A 17844-nucleotide genomic window follows, 5' to 3' on the forward strand; every position below is an offset into this window, starting at 1 on the left:
GGGGATCGAGGGGGAGCAGGGCTGCATTAGAGTGACAGCGGGGGGATCCAGGAGGAGGTGGACAGAGGCACAGTAGCAGCGGGGGGGCGATTGCAGAGAGAGTGTGCACAATCAGAGCTGCCGGCCATTACACTCTCCCTGCCTTTTTTGACAGCTACCGTAATTTTTTTTTTTTTTAATTTCAGGGCCAAAATTAAGGTGCGTCTTATACATGGGAGCGCCTTATACATGGGGAAATACGGTAATTAATTTGTATAGCAGTTAGTTAGTGCTAAGTGTATACTGCAAGATGCACAGAAAATATAAATTTCCCTCTGTTACAGGCTTCACTGAAAAGAGTGTGAGGCTTATTAGTGGAATCGCATGTCAGGTGCCGTCCCCGCACTCACCATCAGTGCCAGGGACGGACCCTTCCTCTGTCAGTAGCATGGTCCATTGCTAGGCAGCTGGACGCCGGCCTCTCTCCTCAGGATTGCCGTGCGCATGTGTGTCCGTCTCGAGTCCCCGTTTCCTAGCAATGGGACTCTTCTCTCTACTTCCTGCTGGCAGTCAGCTGTTTGGACCACCTCCTCCACAGCCACCAATCAGGGATAGGGTACCTCTATTTAAACCTGCCTCTGACACTAGGTAGGCGCCAGAGTATCTAGGTCTTTCTATGCTCCAACCTGTCTCCCTGCTCTCTGACTGACCTCCTTTTTACCGACTCAGCTATCCCTGTTTCTGCTTCTGGATCTCCCTTCGACCTGATTGCTCCCCCTTATCTGACCTTTGGCTTGCTGACTCCGAATTGCTTTACCCCTTGATACCACCTTTGCCAGTACGGTTTGACCTCTGCCTGCACGACCACGTCTGTACACCACCCACTCCGCTGACAGCTAACTTGGAGGGCCGTGACCTGTACGTCCCTTGCAGCAAACGCCATACTCCCTTGCGGGGGTCCCTGGCGAAGACCGGGGGCGTGTTTAGACTCCTAGCCTCAGCAAGTGGCCTTCAGTCCCTGTGACTCGTGACACCACAGCAATGCAATCACATGATGCTTTTTTGGAGGTATGTATAAAAGGTGTCTTTATTTACAAGAGCACATTTTTCTGTATTATTTTAGAGTAGACTGTGTACACACACATATATATATATATATATATATATATATATATATATATATATATATATATATATATATATATATAGATGCAGTACGGTGGCTTAGTGGTTAGCACTTCTGCCTCACAGCACTGGGGTCATGAGTTTGATTTCCAACCATGTCCTTATCTGTGTGGTGTTTGTATGTTCTCCCCGTGTTTCCTCTGGGTGCTCCCGTTTCCTTCCACATTCCAAAAACTTACTAGTTTAAGTGACCCTAGTCTCTCTCTGTCTGTGTGTGTGTGTTAGGGAATTTTAGACTGTAAGCTCCAATGGGGCAGGGACTGATGTGAGTGACAAATATCCTCTGTACAGCGCTACTGAATTAGTGGTGCTATATAAATAGCTGCAGATGACAATAAATATGAATAATAACACATATAGTGTGATCCAGTAATAGATCATGTAATACATATGAAAATTATATTATAGAATAAAATTAAGTTGTCAAATGAATAGTTCAAAGTGATGTAAAAACTGAGCAGTATGATGAGTATATCTGTTTCTGAACTCTAAGTGGATCAAGTTAAGAGATAAGTTATACTGACGTGTGAATATCACCATTTATGGCTGATCATGTGTAATATTTAATAATACATTGAAATGAAGAAGAAACCAATTTGCATCTGGGCGTTTCTAAGTTTTTATTACACTTATTACTCATGTTAACATTCCATTGCCTCACTTATTTATTGGGCAACATACTCCAGACTTTGTACCCCTTATTGTTCTAATTGTATCCTTATCTAATAAAGATTCCTTTATATTATGTCATCAATTTATTTTAGCAACCATTTGTGATCTATTTCCTGATTAACAAAACTTTACACATTTCTAATCCTATCAGAAAATGACTTTACTTATAATCTGGCTGTAATCTGTCTATAAATAAATCAGAATAATTCTATGTTCTATGTTAGTTAGGCCCCTATGTCTTTACAGGAAACTACAATGTCCTATGGCATGAAATCTGCTTCTTGCTTCTTTTCTGTTGCTAATTACATTATAAGTTTGGGGATCTTTTTCCCTCTAATAATATTTTAATCTACAGATTTCAGTGGTAAAAACTGGGACTGTTTTGGGAATATGGGGGTCTGAGCTGTTTTAAATGTTCTCTCTAATGAATATTATGTAAAATGTTTGATACAAATTCACTTTGCGTCATAAATCCAATGTTTATTTTGCAACTGGCAATGGGTGGGATGGATCTGATGCTATCTGTCCAGTCACTACAGATCTGTATGGTGAAATAGACCAATAACGACGGTCTGCACATAACATTGTGCCGCCAACAGGAATCAGAATATATAATATATAGGGTTTTCAACACTAACAAACAACTAAACGGATAAGTAGCGGAGATTTAAAGGAAAGTTATCATGACAATTTTGCATAACCATGTTGTAGGTTTTGTTAAGAGACAATGGGGCATTTTATGTTGGCCCGTAAAGTAACATCTCTTATCCCCACTGATCGCAGCAATAAGAGAGCATTTTTGGTTCAATTTATGATCCAAATTTATGATCCAAGCCTCTCTAATAAGAGGCTGGCCCGGTGAAAACAATTCCATTGAGAAACCGTAAGTTTCCTAATTCTGTCCCCCGGCTGACCTATCTCAACCCATCACATATGAGTTACAGTGCCCCGTAGACTTCAGCTGCTAATGCCATCTTCAGATGGCGTTTGCAACTGACTCCAATCTCCAAAAAACTTAGCTTTTCGGAGCTTGGTAAATTAATTCCAGTTCACAATCCCCATAGAAAATTATGGGGACTGCGGTACTGAGCATTACTTTGCAATTTTTTTTGGAGTATTCTTGCAGCTGCTAAGATATAAGGACAGAAGTTTCTTTGTTTAGGTGCACAGAATCCTCTATAATTTGTTATTTTATTGAGCATGTATTAGAACCATCCTTTGTTAAAATATAACTTTTATTGGTATTTATTTAAAAAAGCGAAATATAAAATAAAAATGTGCTCATAAAAAGTGATCTTAGTAAAATAACCTCGATGCACTATAATTCTGTACCTATATAATCCTGATTCATGGACTATATGGTATGAAGATATATTGAATTTAACCTGCAGTTGTATGGAGGGGTCAGTTAAATATATGACCTACAGTTGCAATAGTGTATGATAGATAGTAATCGCCAGTTTGTATGATAGCAAGTCTGGATATCTGATTACAAAAGATTAAATGGTATTGAACCACCCATCTCTTCTAGTGTCTTATATATTGATTTAGTTAGAGTACACACGCCCTTCCGGTGAATATAGATTGTATTATGATCAACACCCACTCCAGCTGTCAGTGGGTCTTGTAGATCTATTCTAAATATTTGCGACAAATCTCGCTTCCTAAATGCGCAAAATTTATGGGGTGTGACTTGCTAACTGCCTCCTAATCCCCTCTATTTTTGAATTATATCCAAAGATAGAGGGGATTAGGAGCAGGGCCGGATTAACCATAGGGCTAACTGGGCTACAGCCCAGGGGCCTCTGGCATCCAGGGGGCCCTTGAAAGTGCTCAGCAGCAGTATTGATCGGTCGGGGGTGGGGGCGCCTCCGACGCGATCAGTGCTGCTGAGCACTTTCACTGTGGTCCTTCCCCGACGCGCTGTAGTCTCCTTACTGAGGAGATCTCGTGAGTCTCACTCTCACGAGATCTCCTCAGTAAAGAGCGTACAGCACTCCGGGGAAGGAGGTAAGTGCCGGGGGGGGCCTCACTGGGGAATGGAGGCCCCCTTAGCCCAGGGGCCTCCATTGCCTTAATTCGGCCCTGATTAGGAGGCAGTTAGCAAGTCGCATGTTGAGTGTTCATAAGATGTCAGGATGTTTCTACAACATTCTGCAATTCTCATGCTTGTGCTACAGTGTAGAGTCAGGTATTAGGATGCATACTAGAAATCTATAGAGATATATCAGAAGCTATAACCCAAAGGAAGAACAGTGCAGGCCCCATAGCCAAAATTGGATAAGGACCTGGCTCTGCTCTCAAAAGACAGCGGCTTCACTGCCCATATACTGGACCGGTGCCTTTGCTCTTTTAAGAGAACAACAGGGTCAAGGAGGGGAATGAGGAAGAAGCTGCAGTGTCATGTAGTTCTGACACTGCTGTGACCCATGGACACTTTATATATCTCTAGGTCTGCAATAGAGGCCGCCACAGCTGACACTTAATTTAAAGCATGATAAATGAAAAGGGAGGATCAGTAGAATGATGTAAGAATAGCCTTGTATCTTTATAACACGATTTCCTTTATGATAAAAAACAATTACAAACACTGTTCGATTACAAACACTGTATATTTAGCAATGTCTGGCACATATTTAAAATACTCACTAAAAGTGTCCTACAAAGCACACAGAATGTATTGTTATGTAGTAGGGTTGAATATACAGGGCCTTATGAAGAGTTGGACATAATTTATGCCAAAAGCAAAAGTGTAAATTTCGTAAAAATGTGAAACCAGTACTGCCAGTTTAGACTGGTATTGGCAAAATCAGAGGGATGAAATGATAATGCTGGACAGCACAGGACTAAATTTTAAAGGTCATGCTGGGATCTGTAATACAACTTGGAAAGACTTTTTGTTGGCTCCTTATGCTGTAAGTTTTCCTGCTATAGTGTTACCATCCCAGGCTGGCATAGCCTAGTGCTGGTATTGATATTTATGGGGGGACCCCACAATCTGTGTCCTCCGGTTTTGCCAATACAAGTCTAGGCTGGCAGGACTAGAGCTGGTTTGAGTTTTGGTTGAGGGGCAATGTTTTTTTTTTTACAAGGGGGCAAAGTTGTGCTGAACATCATCATCAACATTGATTTTGCACCGGGCGTGAAGCAGTCGCAATAGATTCTCCTCCTAAGAGTCGTTTCTGTGCCTGCTTAAACCTTTACTTAAGTCTAACTGTACATTAGCCCCACAGTAGACAGTGCTGTGTATGTTTTGTATGTGTATAGTCAATACTGTGTGTTATGTGTGTACACATACATTGCTGTGTATGTAAGGAGAGTGATACAGCGCATTGCGTATATTCTGTGAGCATCTATCGCGTCGTCTACCACTGCCCCCCACAATGGCATCACTGCGCCCCTCTCATCCCCTTGTCACGTGACCAATCGCCTCCAGGATCTCCATCCACTCCACTACTTTGTAGTGTGTATGTTATGTGCATACAGTGTAACGTGTGTCTCACCTCCAGTCTGGTTGAAGTGACTCATCACTGTCCTCCCAATGTGTTTGTACATAGGCTCAAACTCTTGACAATACTGGGTCTCCATATTCCAGTACTCCGGGACCTCCTTATTCATCCACTGAGCCACAGGACGCGAGATATTAGAGTTACTGTTATAACTCACAATCTGCTGATCATCCACATATCCAACTGCAGAGAACTCAGGCAGCCCCGATCCTGTACCTGAGACCGCTGTGTGATAATACTGCAGAGAGTGACTGTCTGAGAGAGACATAGAGACTGTTACATATCACAAATTATACACAGTAGAACTGACTACGTGAAAATAAGAAGCACTGTATTACTTGTACATTGCTCTAATAGTAATAATAATAATAACAACAATGTGACTCGGCCATGCAGCAGACAGCTGTTTAAACAGTGATGTAGGGGGAGATTCTGGGCAATGGGGAAAAGCTACATTGGGCTTAGCAGCTGGGGTGCCATGATGAAGCTGTTACCCTGGTAAATACTTCCAGGGCAGCAACAAGGGTGGTGTGGGTGGTGCAGCTGGCATGCCAGTGTGCAAGGTAGAGAGGTCGGAACCTCGTCCCATTATGTGTCCAATGTCCAGCTCCACTGGTACACATTACTGCGGTGCTTGCATCAGGGCAGCGCCGCAAAACTGCACTTGACTTAGTCACTGCAGCTGCATCGACATGATAAAATGACGGGAAATAGGAGGAAGACACAGCTAGAGGAAGCGGGAAGAAGACACAGCTAGAGGAAGCGGGAAGAAGACACAGCTAGAGGAAGCGGGAAGAAGACACAGCTAGAGGAAGCGGGAAGAAGACACAGCTAGAGGAAGCGGGAGGAAGACACAGCTAGAGGAAGCGGGAAGAAGACACAGCTAGAGGAAGCGGGAAGAAGACACAGCTAGAGGAAGCGGGAGGAAGACACAGCTAGAGGAAGCGGGAAGAAGACACAGCTAGAGGAAGCGGGAAGAAGACACAGCTAGAGGAAGCAGGAAGAAGAGACAGCTAGAGGAAGCGGGAAGAAGACACAGCTAGAGGAAGCGGGAAGAAGACACAGCTAGAGGAAGTGGGAGGAAGACACAGCTAGAGGAAGCAGGAAGAAGAGACAGCTAGAGGAAGCGGGAAGAAGACACAGCTAGAGGAAGCGGGAAGAAGACACAGCTAGAGGAAGCGGGAGGAAGACACAGCTAGAGGAAGCGGGAAGAAGACACAGCTAGAGGAAGCAGGAAGAAGAGACAGCTAGAGGAAGCGGGAAGAAGACACAGCTAGAGGAAGCGGGAAGAAGACACAGCTAGAGGAAGTGGGAGGAAGACACAGCTAGAGGAAGCGGGAAGAAGACACAGCTAGAGGAAGCGGGAAGAAGACACAGCTAGAGGAAGCGGGAAGAAGACACAGCTAGAGGAAGCGGGAAGAAGACACAGCTAGAGGAAGCAGGAAGAAGAGACAGCTAGAGGAAGCAGGAATAAGACACAGCTAGAGGAAGCGGGAAGAAGACACAGCTAGAGGAAGCGGGAGGAAGACACAGCTAGAGGAAGCGGGAGGAAGACACAGCTAGAGGAAGCGGGAGGAAGACACAGCTAGAGGAAGCGGAAAGAAGACTCAGATAGAGGAAGCGGGAAGAAGACATAGCTAGAGGAAGCGGGAAGAAGACACAGCTAGAGGAAGCGGGAGGAAGACACAGCCATAGGAAGCGGGAGGAAGACACAGCCATAGGAAGCAGGAAGAAGACACAGCTAGAGGAAGCGAGAAGAAGACACAGCTACTGGAAGCGGGAAGAAGACACAGCTAGAGGAAGCAGGAAGAAGACACAGCTAGAGGAAGCGGGAGGAAGACACAGCCATAGGAAGCGGGAAGAAGACACAGCTAGAGGAAGCGGGAGGAAGACACAGCTAGAGGAAGCGGGAGGAAGACACAGCTAGAGGAAGCGAGAAGAAGACACAGCTACAGGAAGCGGGAAGAAGACACAGCGAGAGGAATCGGGAAGAAGACACAGCTAGAGGAAGCGGGAGGAAGACACAGCTAGAGGAAGCTAGAAGAAGACACAGCTAGAGGAAGAGGGAAGAAGACACAGCTAGAGGAAGCGGGAGGAAGACACAGCTAGAGGATGCGGGAGGAAGACACAGCTAGAGGATGCGGGAGGAAGACACAGCTAGAGGAAGCGAGAAGAAGACACAGCTAGAGGTAGCAGTCACGAAGAAGCAGAGAGAAGAAGAAGAGAAGATGAGGTAATTAAATTAATGCAGGGGCTATATATGCTGCCTAAATGAAATAAAACATAATCAGTAATAAAATATAATCAGTAAAAAATAAATCAGTAATATATTCAAAAGGCAGTGATGTCTTTATTAGTAATAATAATCTCTAACTAAATGTGGGGGAAATTTGTAAGCCATTAATTAATCTTAGGGCTGGTGGGGGAAATTTTTATTAAATGTGAATTTAATTGATATAATGTCGGGGTGTTGGAGGGAAAGACATCTACATTATAAATGGTATTGCTATTTATTAAATGTTGGGGCTGTTTTGAGGGGTAAGGAGGCTTATTTATTAAACATAAGCACTATTCATTTAATGTCAGACTGGTTAAGGGCACAGAGGCCTAGTTATTAAACATTTATGCTATTAATTTAATGTCAGGGCTGAATGGAGGGAAATAGGCAAATTTATTAAATGTGAATTCTATTATTTACATTCTAAGGCTGATTGGGTGAAGAAGACCTGTTTATAAAACAAAAAAGCTACTGAATTAATGTTTGGCTGGTTGGAGGGAGGGAGGCCTAGATTGCTCACAATAACTATCCCTTTTCCAAGCAGGACCCCAACATTCCAGGATCCAGACAAGCAGCAACTGAGTGTCACTCACCGGACCGTGAGTGCCTCTGCTCTTGTGCGTGGTTCTCTCTCCTTCCTGCCGACGCCTGTCCTGAGCCGCGGCCGTCTGCCATCTTGATAGGACTGGGCATGTGCAGGATTCCTGAACTCTTATGACCTTGCTTTTAACTTAATTGGTGGATCAATCACTTCTCCCTATTTAAGGCACCTGTGGCCTTTGTATCGTTGCCTGATCTTGAGTCTCACTCCCTGTGAGTCTCTAAAGGTGTTTCCTGTGTCCTGCTCGTATCTTCAGTTTCCTGCTGGAGTTCCTGCTCTGCTCACCGGCGGTTTCCATACCCGCTACAGACTCCTGGTCCTCCCGCTCGTGTCTTCAGCTGCCTGCTGGATTACCGGCTCTGCTCACCAGCGGTTCCCATACCTGCTACAGTCTCCCAGCTCTCCTGCTGTGCCTGCACCTGGACAAGCTTTTCTACTCAGCGGCGGTATGCATACTTGTTATTGACTATTAGCTGTTATCCTGCATATCTGCTTTGGACAAGTTTCTCTACTCAGCGGCGGTATACATACCCGCTATAGACTATTAGCTGTTACCCTGCATATCTGTTTGAACAAGCTTCTCTGTTCAGCAGCGGTATGCATACCTGTTATTGACTATCAGCTGTTATCCTGCATATCTGCTTTGGACAAGCCTCTCTACTCAGCGGCGGTATACATACCCGCTATAGACTATTAGCTGTTACCCTGCATATCTGTTTGGACAAGCTTCTCTGCTCTCCAGCTGTATACATACAGCCATAGACTTTTACTATTACTCCACTTATCCGCACCTGGACAAGTATTCACCTCCTCGCAGTGGTACAACTTGCTATCCGCAGACCACTGACTTCCCCGCTACCTACCTGCACTTGGACAAGTCTTCCCATCACAGCAGTGGTACAACTTGCTATCCGCAGACCACTGACTCCTCCGCTACCTACCCACAACTGGACAAGTCTTCCCATCACAGCAGTGGTACAACTTGCTATCCGCAGACCACTGACTCCTCCGCTACCTACCTGCACCTGGACAAGACTTCCCATCACAGCAGTGGTACAACTTGCTATCCGCAGACCACTGACTCCTCCGCTACCTACCTGCACCTGGACAAGTCTTCCCATCACAGCAGTGGTACAACTTGCTATTCGCAGACCACTGACTCTCTAGTTACCTTCCTTCACCTATTCACGTCCGTCCTGCTCTTCTTGGTTGATACCTGCCTCTCCACTATAGTTGCAAGTCGCTGACTTTCCTACCATTATAGCTGCAAGTCGCTGACTCCTATCTATTCCATTGGCATTCTCCCTCCATCTGCTGTTATACAACGTTCCTACTATTCACCCTACTGCCCAGAGGATCGCTGGGTAAACCCTGCCCCTCTGGTAAGCGTTATCATCTGGTGAATCCTGGGTAGAACTCCTAGTGCCCGTGACACTGAGCTTAAGACACCAACATCAGCACCAGATAGTCAAAGCTGCAAGAACAGGCAGAACAGGCACAGGAAAAGGTCGGAGAATGGTCTTGTGCTTGTAAAGGGCAAGGCACTTTCCCAACATAGGATGGCTATGCCCCTTCTGGTGGTGCGATTCTAATGAGACAAACCATCTACTCCCACTAAGATGCTCCAGGGGGAAGGGGGGGGGGGGAGGGGTCATCAGTGTTTTCTCTTGACCAGGGCACTAAAATGTCTAGTTATGGCTCTACTACTCTCATGCAAGGTATATTTTAATGTATACATCAGTTGTATAGACTGACAATTCCTCTTTGTTTACTGATTAAATATACTAATATTGTGTAATATGTATTGCTTTACATTCTCAGTAGTACATTTAATATATTTATTTATTTTTCTTTGATGGCCTAATAATGAGACCCTACTCACAGCTGTAATCCTAATTAATCAATTGTATATATATATATATACATATACTATGACACAGTGGTTAGTATTGCTGTCTCACAACACTGGGATCATGAATTTGATCACTGTCTGTGGAACTTGTATGTTCTCGTGTTGGTTTGGATTTCATTCAAGCGCTCAGGTTACCTTTCATACTCCAAAGGTTAATTGAATCTAGCAAAAATTAACCCTAGTGTCTGTGTGAATAGAGATTGTAATCTCCAATGTGGCAGGGACTGACGTGAATTATTACGTATTCTCTGTAATGAGCTGTAGGATATGTATAGGTTATATAAATAACTCTTAATAAATATATATATATATACTTTTTTGTCTTTTTTCACTATTTGTAAATATACGAAATTGACTAAAACCTAGTTGGTGAAATTGCTGATACTGTGACAGTGGTAGGAAAAAAACTCATTTTAACGACCAGTTTTGCATTTTAAAAGTAAAAACATTATCACATTTAATGAAGTAACATTGTACTGGAATGTAAAAAAAGCAAAATAATATTTGCTAGACGCTTTCAAAATAAAAAAATATCTAAATATAAAAATAATGTGTGGGCGGAACTGTCACCCTGCCGTGATTTCACATGTGTAATTGTTTTTTTGGGATTGGATCATAGTTTTGAAAAAAGTAATTCACTTGAAACGCGTCACGTGGACTATCTGGAGCCTCTATTCTCATCAGCCGAATGTGGAGATCACTTTCGTGGCCAGAGACCTTCACTTTGGGACTTTCCAGATGAGACATTTTGTTTCCAGATAAGCTATTTTATACTTGTCTAATGTATCGGCATACATTTTCTTTATTTATTTTTTTATCACTTTTAATTGTTTTTATCACTTTGTATTAGAAATCTTTTAGATAATTTGAGATGTACCTGTTTTTTGAAAAACATACTACACTATGGCGTTAAAATTTGCTTGAATTTCAATGGGCTACTGAATGATTTATTCACCTATGTAACAGTGTAGAGGAAGCTCCATAGTCATTGTATTTTGGTACGTGGCCATTCACTCACTACCTTATTTTTCATTGGTTGTTAATTGATTCACGCTATGTTTAGCGCTTCTGTTTTTATGTCTTTTATATCTAAATATATACATTGATATTTGTTGCGAGTCTGCTTCTTACGGGCGCAGGAATGCAATACCTCTCAATTGGAAAACATACTACAAAAGAAAAAAGGATCGCCGGGCAGCAAATTCAATATACCACTATTAAAAAAATGCTGAGGAATATGGCAGAAGGAACACACATATACGGCTATCTTTTCATTTGATTTTATAAATGGACTAAAAATCTTGTACAACGATGGGACGATGTCGTGCGAACATCCGGCTGCCAACATCGAAGATTCCGTGAGTTACTAGTTTGCATCCATTTCAGTGTTGGGACTTTTACCTGAGTTTTTACCTGATTTCATACATCAGTTTTGTTGCCCTTATTCGCTATACTATACTACTATTGATTCTAAGCAGTATGCAATATACTACCATGGATGATGTATGTGTTGTATTTCATCATATTATGTGATTTCTATCCTCATGAGGTTGTTTTGTATTGTGATTAGTTTTAATAAACATTTAATTTGTATATCAAGCTAGGAGCACTATTTGTGTCTTCTGTCTGCCATATTCTACAGCAATTTTATTAATATTGGTATATTGATTTTGTTGCCTTTTTTATTTTATTGTACCGGAATGTGAATGATCCAGAATAGGAACTATGGGCCTGATTCATTAAGGATCTTAACTTAAGAAAAAACAGTCAGTATTTAACTTATGTGCAAAACAGAATACTAATTTGCACCCCTTGCATTGTAACATGGTTTTGTCCAGGAGACTGAAATAAGAAGTTTCTTTAGTTAAGATCCTTAATGAATCAGGCCCTATATTCTGATAATTCTACATTCAAAAAGCTTTCATTCTAACATTTGTGGATTCAGAAGTTTTGTCACCTTTTAGCTAATTCATCCCCAACTTTACATATATTTCTATATATTACACAATCTTACTTACATACCAGGATCAATACATCACATTACACAATGACAACCTACATACTGCAGATATATAACATACATAACCTACATACATATTACTGTATAACTGATCCCCTCCCCATAATAAGGATAATACATTACATTACACAATGACAACCTACATACTGCAGATATATAACATACATAACCCACATACATATTACTGTATAACTGATCCCCTCCCCACATACTCACCAGAATACACCCTGGACACCCCCAGAATAAGCAGGAAGAGGGGGGACATCTTCATCCTCCTGTGTGATATATTGGGGGATCTGGAACAATAATAACTTCAGAGAAACTCATGTGTATGATAGTATCACTCGGTGAGTCAGTTACTCTGTATACAGGAGGTGAGGCTCTTTCTGCTAGTGTTTGGGTCTCTGTCCAATAGGAAATGAAGAGATGAGCAGCAATTACAAGCAAGAGCCTGAAGAAAAAGGTTAGGAATGCTGCTGGGAGAGAAAGTGAAAGTGAGATGTCTCAGAGACAAAATACATTCATTTATATAGATCAAACACTGAGAATGGTGAGATCCCAAGGAAAGTGTGAGGAAATTATTAGGATATGCAATTAAAAGATGACTGAAGACAAGTTGTGGTGAAATTTCACACAAATGAGTTTTACTGCAGAACAGTCCATTTAGCAGAGATGGGAAGTTTTGGTGATATATAATCTTCAAGTTCTGCTGTTGCTTCACCATTGCAACAATTTTACGAAGGTTGAGAATAGAGATGGGAAAATGTGAAAGTGACTCTTTGGCAGAGTGGAAGGACTTAAAAGGAGAGCAGGAGAGATGGGAAAAATTAAAAAGTACAATACAGAGAGCAACAGACCTTTGTATCAAAAGGGTTAAGAAAAGTACAAGGAAAAGGAAGCCAGTGTGGTCTGCAAAAGAAGGAGTAAGGATTGTGAGATCAAAAAGATGACCTTTAGGAAATATAAGTAGACTCAGAGTAATGAAGACAAAGAGGTGGATCTTGCTAGACAGAAGGAGGCTGAGGAAGGTGATCAGATGTGCAAAGGCACAAGCTGAAGAGAATATGGCCCAGTCAGTAGGTGAATGGGGCAAAACTTTTTTAGGTATAAAAGTGAAAAGTGAAAAATAAAAGGAGGAATATTAAGACTAAAGACAGAGAGTGAGAGTCTTGTTGAGGGAGACAATGCAATAGCAGATCATCTTAATAATTATATTTCCTCAGTGTTCACTACAGAAAGAGCGGGGAAGGGACCACAGTTAAGTTGCAAGTATACTCATAAAAACAAGGTAGAGACAAGTATATTTACAGAGGAAAAGGTCCTAACAGAGCTCTCAAAACTGAAAATGGATAAATCAATGGCGCCAGATGGGATACATCCAAGGATACTAAAAGAGCTTAAAGCGGTGCTGGTAACACCATTAACAGAATTATTTAGCCAGTCACTAGCTACAGAAGTAATTCCAGAGGACTGGAAAGAGCGAATGTAGTCCCACTGCAAAAAAATGGAAGCAAGGATGAGGCAACTACAGACCAGTGAGCCTTACATCAGTAGTAGGGAAATTGATGGAAACACTCTTAAAAGAAAGAGTTGTAGAATATCTCAAATCCAATAACTTACAGGACCCCAAGCAGCATGAATTAGCAGAAAGAAAAGAAGTAATAATACCACTGTATAGGTCATTGGTACGGCCTCATCTAGAATACTGTGTTCAGTTCTGGAGGCCATATCTCCAGAAGGATATAAATATATTAGAGACTGTACAAAGAAGGACAACTAAAATGTTGCATGGCCTACAGCACAAAACTTACCCGAAAAGACTAAAAGATCTTAATATGTATAGTATAGTATAGTATATGTATAATATCTATAGTTTGGAGCAGAGAAGGGAAAGGGGGGACATGTTAAAAACATTCAAATATATCAAGGGTTATAACAAGGTACAGGAGGGAAACATTCTTCAAAGGAAGAGAAGTATTAGAACACAAGGACATGTACTGACACTGGGGGAAGAGAAGTATTAGAACACAAGGACATGCACTGACACTGGGGGGAAGAGAAGTATTAGAACACGATGACATGTACTGACACTGGGGGAAGAGAAGTATTAGAACACAAGGACATGCACTGACACTGGGGGGAAGAGAAGTATTAGAACACAAGGACATGTACTGACACTGGGGGGAAGAGAAGTATTAGAACACGAGGACATGTACTGACACTGGGGGAAGAGAAGTATTAGAACACGAGGACATGTACTGACACTGGGGGGAAGAGAAGTATTAGAACACGAGGACATGCACTGACACTGGGGGGAAGAGAAGTATTAGAACACAAGGACATGCACTGACACTGGGGGGAAGAGAAGTATTAGAACACGAGGACATGCACTGACACTGGGGGGAAGAGAAGTAATAGAACACAAGGACATGCACTGACACTGGAGGGAAGAGAAGTATTAGAACACAAGGACATGTACTGACACTGGGGGGAAGAGAAGTATTAGAACACAAGGACATGTACTGACACTGGGGGGAAGAGAAGTATTAGAACACAAGGACATGCACTGACACTGGGGGGAAGTAGGTTCAGAGGAAATGTGAGTAAAAACTACTTAACATAAAGGGTAGTGGATAAGTGGAATAGCCTCCCATCAGAGGTTGTAGAGGCTAATACAGTAGAACAGTTTAAACATGCTGGATATAGACATAAGGATATCTTTACAAAAGAATTAAGGATCAAAGAAGGTTTGAGGTTACCATAGGTTAAAAAATGGGCAGACTAGATGGGCCAAGCGGTTCTTATCTGCTGTCAAATTCTATGTTTCTATGTTTCATCATCACTCATCATCATTACTACAATTTCGCCCCTGAAATCGAAGGCTGTAGTAAATTGTAGGATGTAGTAAAGAAGAGATGATCCATCGCATGGGACCAGCTATGATGCCTCAGCCAGGTTGTTCCCAGTCCTTCTTTCTGGGAACCAGTCTGGATGTCCCTGGCCCGAGTATGGTGGGATTGTGGTCAGCAGGTCAGAGTCCTAGAATTTCTCATCTGTGTCTGAGTGTCATATTAAGCACACCCATTTTTATTAGATTCTCCTTGATAATGTAACTGAGTACAACAGTGCCATCCAATAGGACCAAAAACACCACTTGTAGGTTGAAAATTCAAATACATCCAACTGGGTAGTTCAACATTCCAGGAAGGGCTAACCCTCCCCCAAATTCATATCCAAGTTGTGCACTAACACCTTTACCTCTGGTGCATTGGGGTAGTGTGCGCTTTCTTGCCAGCACCCAAGGGTGGACCTCCATGATGTAGTCCTTGTTTCCGGAAGTTAAGAGTAGGGCTGGTGGTCCCCACTGAGCTGCTGCTATCCCGGGGCTATTCTTGGACAAACTCTGGTGATCGTAACGCCTACTCCGCTGGGTAGGGACAAGAAGGTTCTCCAACTCCAGTAACTTCTTATGGGGAAAAAGGGATGCAACATACTATCCTTCATAGGCCTTCTTCACAACCAAGCAAAACACAGAGAATGCCCTTAGGCAGACAAACTTGGAATTCCCAGCGAATGTAATGGATCTGCTGAAGTCTTATCACCCACTGCATCCACAGACCGGCCCTCCTTTCATGATCCAGTGAAGAACTGGGACTCCTTGTCTGGCTCCTGTCTCTTGAAGCTAAATGCCTTCTCCCCAAACATCCAACCAAGTTCTGCTCATGTGCAATAACATCCCATCGTTCTGATGGGACGGCGGAATTGTGCTGGGGATCCTGGACCAATCCTCTATTTCCGAGAACCACCCTCTCCGACCCCACAACCGTTTATTCTATATATACCACTTTCATCATCTCTGGTGCATTAGGATGGTGGATACCTTCAGCCTCCCCACCTTGAACAAATAAAAACTTCCCCATCACAGACAAATGTTGGGGCTCCAGGTTGCCCAATGATACTGGCTGATTCTGAACAACATCCCTGTCACACAGCATACTGTTGGCAAACTCTTTCTAGTCCCTAGTGACTACTCTAACATAGGGTAGTTGCAGGCATGCAGGACAACAGGACCAATGGTTAGGTTTGATGGGGACTGCTGGTTTTCTCTTCTCTTGTTCGTCTTTACTTTTTGTTTCACTAGCATCCTTAGTCCGTCAGGCTCATAATGTGATAAAATGGCAATCACAAAACTATTCCAGGGTTTTAATGTCTGGCCATTCGTCTCAGACTCTGATGTACAGTCTGTTATTAGAATCTTTTCATAGGCAACATATTGATCAAGGTTATCCTCTTCTATCCCCATTTCCTTAATATGGACCAGCTGAACATTATTTGCTGTCTTGAGAACGAACAGGGCCCATCAGCTTTCAAAACACCCTCAGAAGCAATGTAGTTGGATAACATATCTCTTTCCTTTCCTGTACCATGGTTATCACAGTCTTTTGTACGTGCAGCCCTTTCAATGATGTCATGTTGTACTGGATCACAAATGCCAACTCCTCATTGTCCAGTCACCATATCAGAGTATTTCCCCTAGTCCATTCTGGGAAGTCAGTGTAACAGCATCCTTTCAAGATATTTTTTCTCAAGCCACCCCCAGTACAGTAACCTGTGCAGCTGTGGACCCCTGTTGATTAAGGTGGGCAGCCTGAAATGATATGCAGTCAGTCTCTATGGTGCCTTCAGTTGGTCAAGTTGGCAACAATAATCCTTGCTCGGTGTCCTCCCTTGAAACGTTATCTTGACAACTGGTTATCAGGTCTCTGTCTTCCAATTCTGCGAAAGGGAAACGGTGGTACAGTTCCGCCTAGGAAACTGTTCTTGTTTTAATGATGAGTCCATCTCATCATATACCTCAATTCTACTGCAAACACTAATGCTAACAACTGTAAGATCTTAAGAAAAGTGAAGGACAGACACAGCAGTGTAGATAAAGGGTACAGATATTAAAATGTTTTTGATCACCCTATAAGAATAATGTAGAACGAGTGTCATAAGCACAAAAACTGTGTGATATGAACATATACAATTTGGAACTAATCCAGTTATATAATGCCTGTCATATTATATTTTAGGAAAATGTTTTATATCAATGACCATGGTGTGTTGGTAGAAACAGTTTTACTGTAGGGAATACCCACTGTTCAGTCATTACTTGATATGAAGTAGGAGAAATGTGAGGAAAGAGAGGGGGTATGTTTAAGGGGTTTATTTTAGATGTATATTTTAGTAGGTAAGGTCTCTCTTGATTTTGGCCCTATCTGCCCTTTGTTTTTGTGTCTGCACTTATTTTGTCCACCCTGCTTTATGTAAGTCCTGTATTTCCCACTGTGCGGTGCTGTGGAGCACTGTGATGCATTCCAAATCAACAACAGTAATAATATATAATAGCAATAATAAGATTATATTTTAAATGTTAATTGTAATATGATCCAAATGGTCCAAATATATTTTTCATGCATTTGAAAAAGTTTTTGCGGTTATGTCCTTTTAACATGTCAGGGAATATAAAGGGTTCTCCCAGCTACACTAACATCAGAGGTCTATTGTTGACCAGTTTACTCATGGTACATAGTTAAGGAGGAGCCTGAAGTGTTCCTATTATTGTACCATAAGATATGTTAGTGCAATTACATATACTTATGGGCAGCGCGGTGGCTCAGTGGTTAGCACTTCTGCTTCACAGAA

At 42.3% G+C, this 17844-nt stretch overlaps 1 protein-coding gene across 2 annotated transcripts in view; it reads right to left on the minus strand.

Moving 5' to 3' along the window:
- LOC142102009 (class I histocompatibility antigen, F10 alpha chain-like) overlaps positions 1 to 17844 on the minus strand; it is a 176534-nt gene that overhangs the window by 133253 nt on the left and 25437 nt on the right. The window contains exon 1 of one of the 2 annotated variants that reach the window (XM_075186514.1): positions 12373 to 12462. The exons of the other annotated variant lie outside the window; for it this stretch is intronic. Within the exon in view, the coding sequence (XP_075042615.1) occupies positions 12373 to 12427 (55 nt within the window). The 5' untranslated portion in view covers positions 12428 to 12462. Of the gene's footprint in view, positions 1 to 12372; positions 12463 to 17844 lie in introns of those variants that run through there. 2 annotated transcript variants of the gene reach the window in all.

The sequence above is a fragment of the Mixophyes fleayi genome, chromosome 9, assembly GCF_038048845.1.
Source record: "Mixophyes fleayi isolate aMixFle1 chromosome 9, aMixFle1.hap1, whole genome shotgun sequence".
Taxonomy (NCBI): domain Eukaryota; kingdom Metazoa; phylum Chordata; class Amphibia; order Anura; family Limnodynastidae; genus Mixophyes; species Mixophyes fleayi.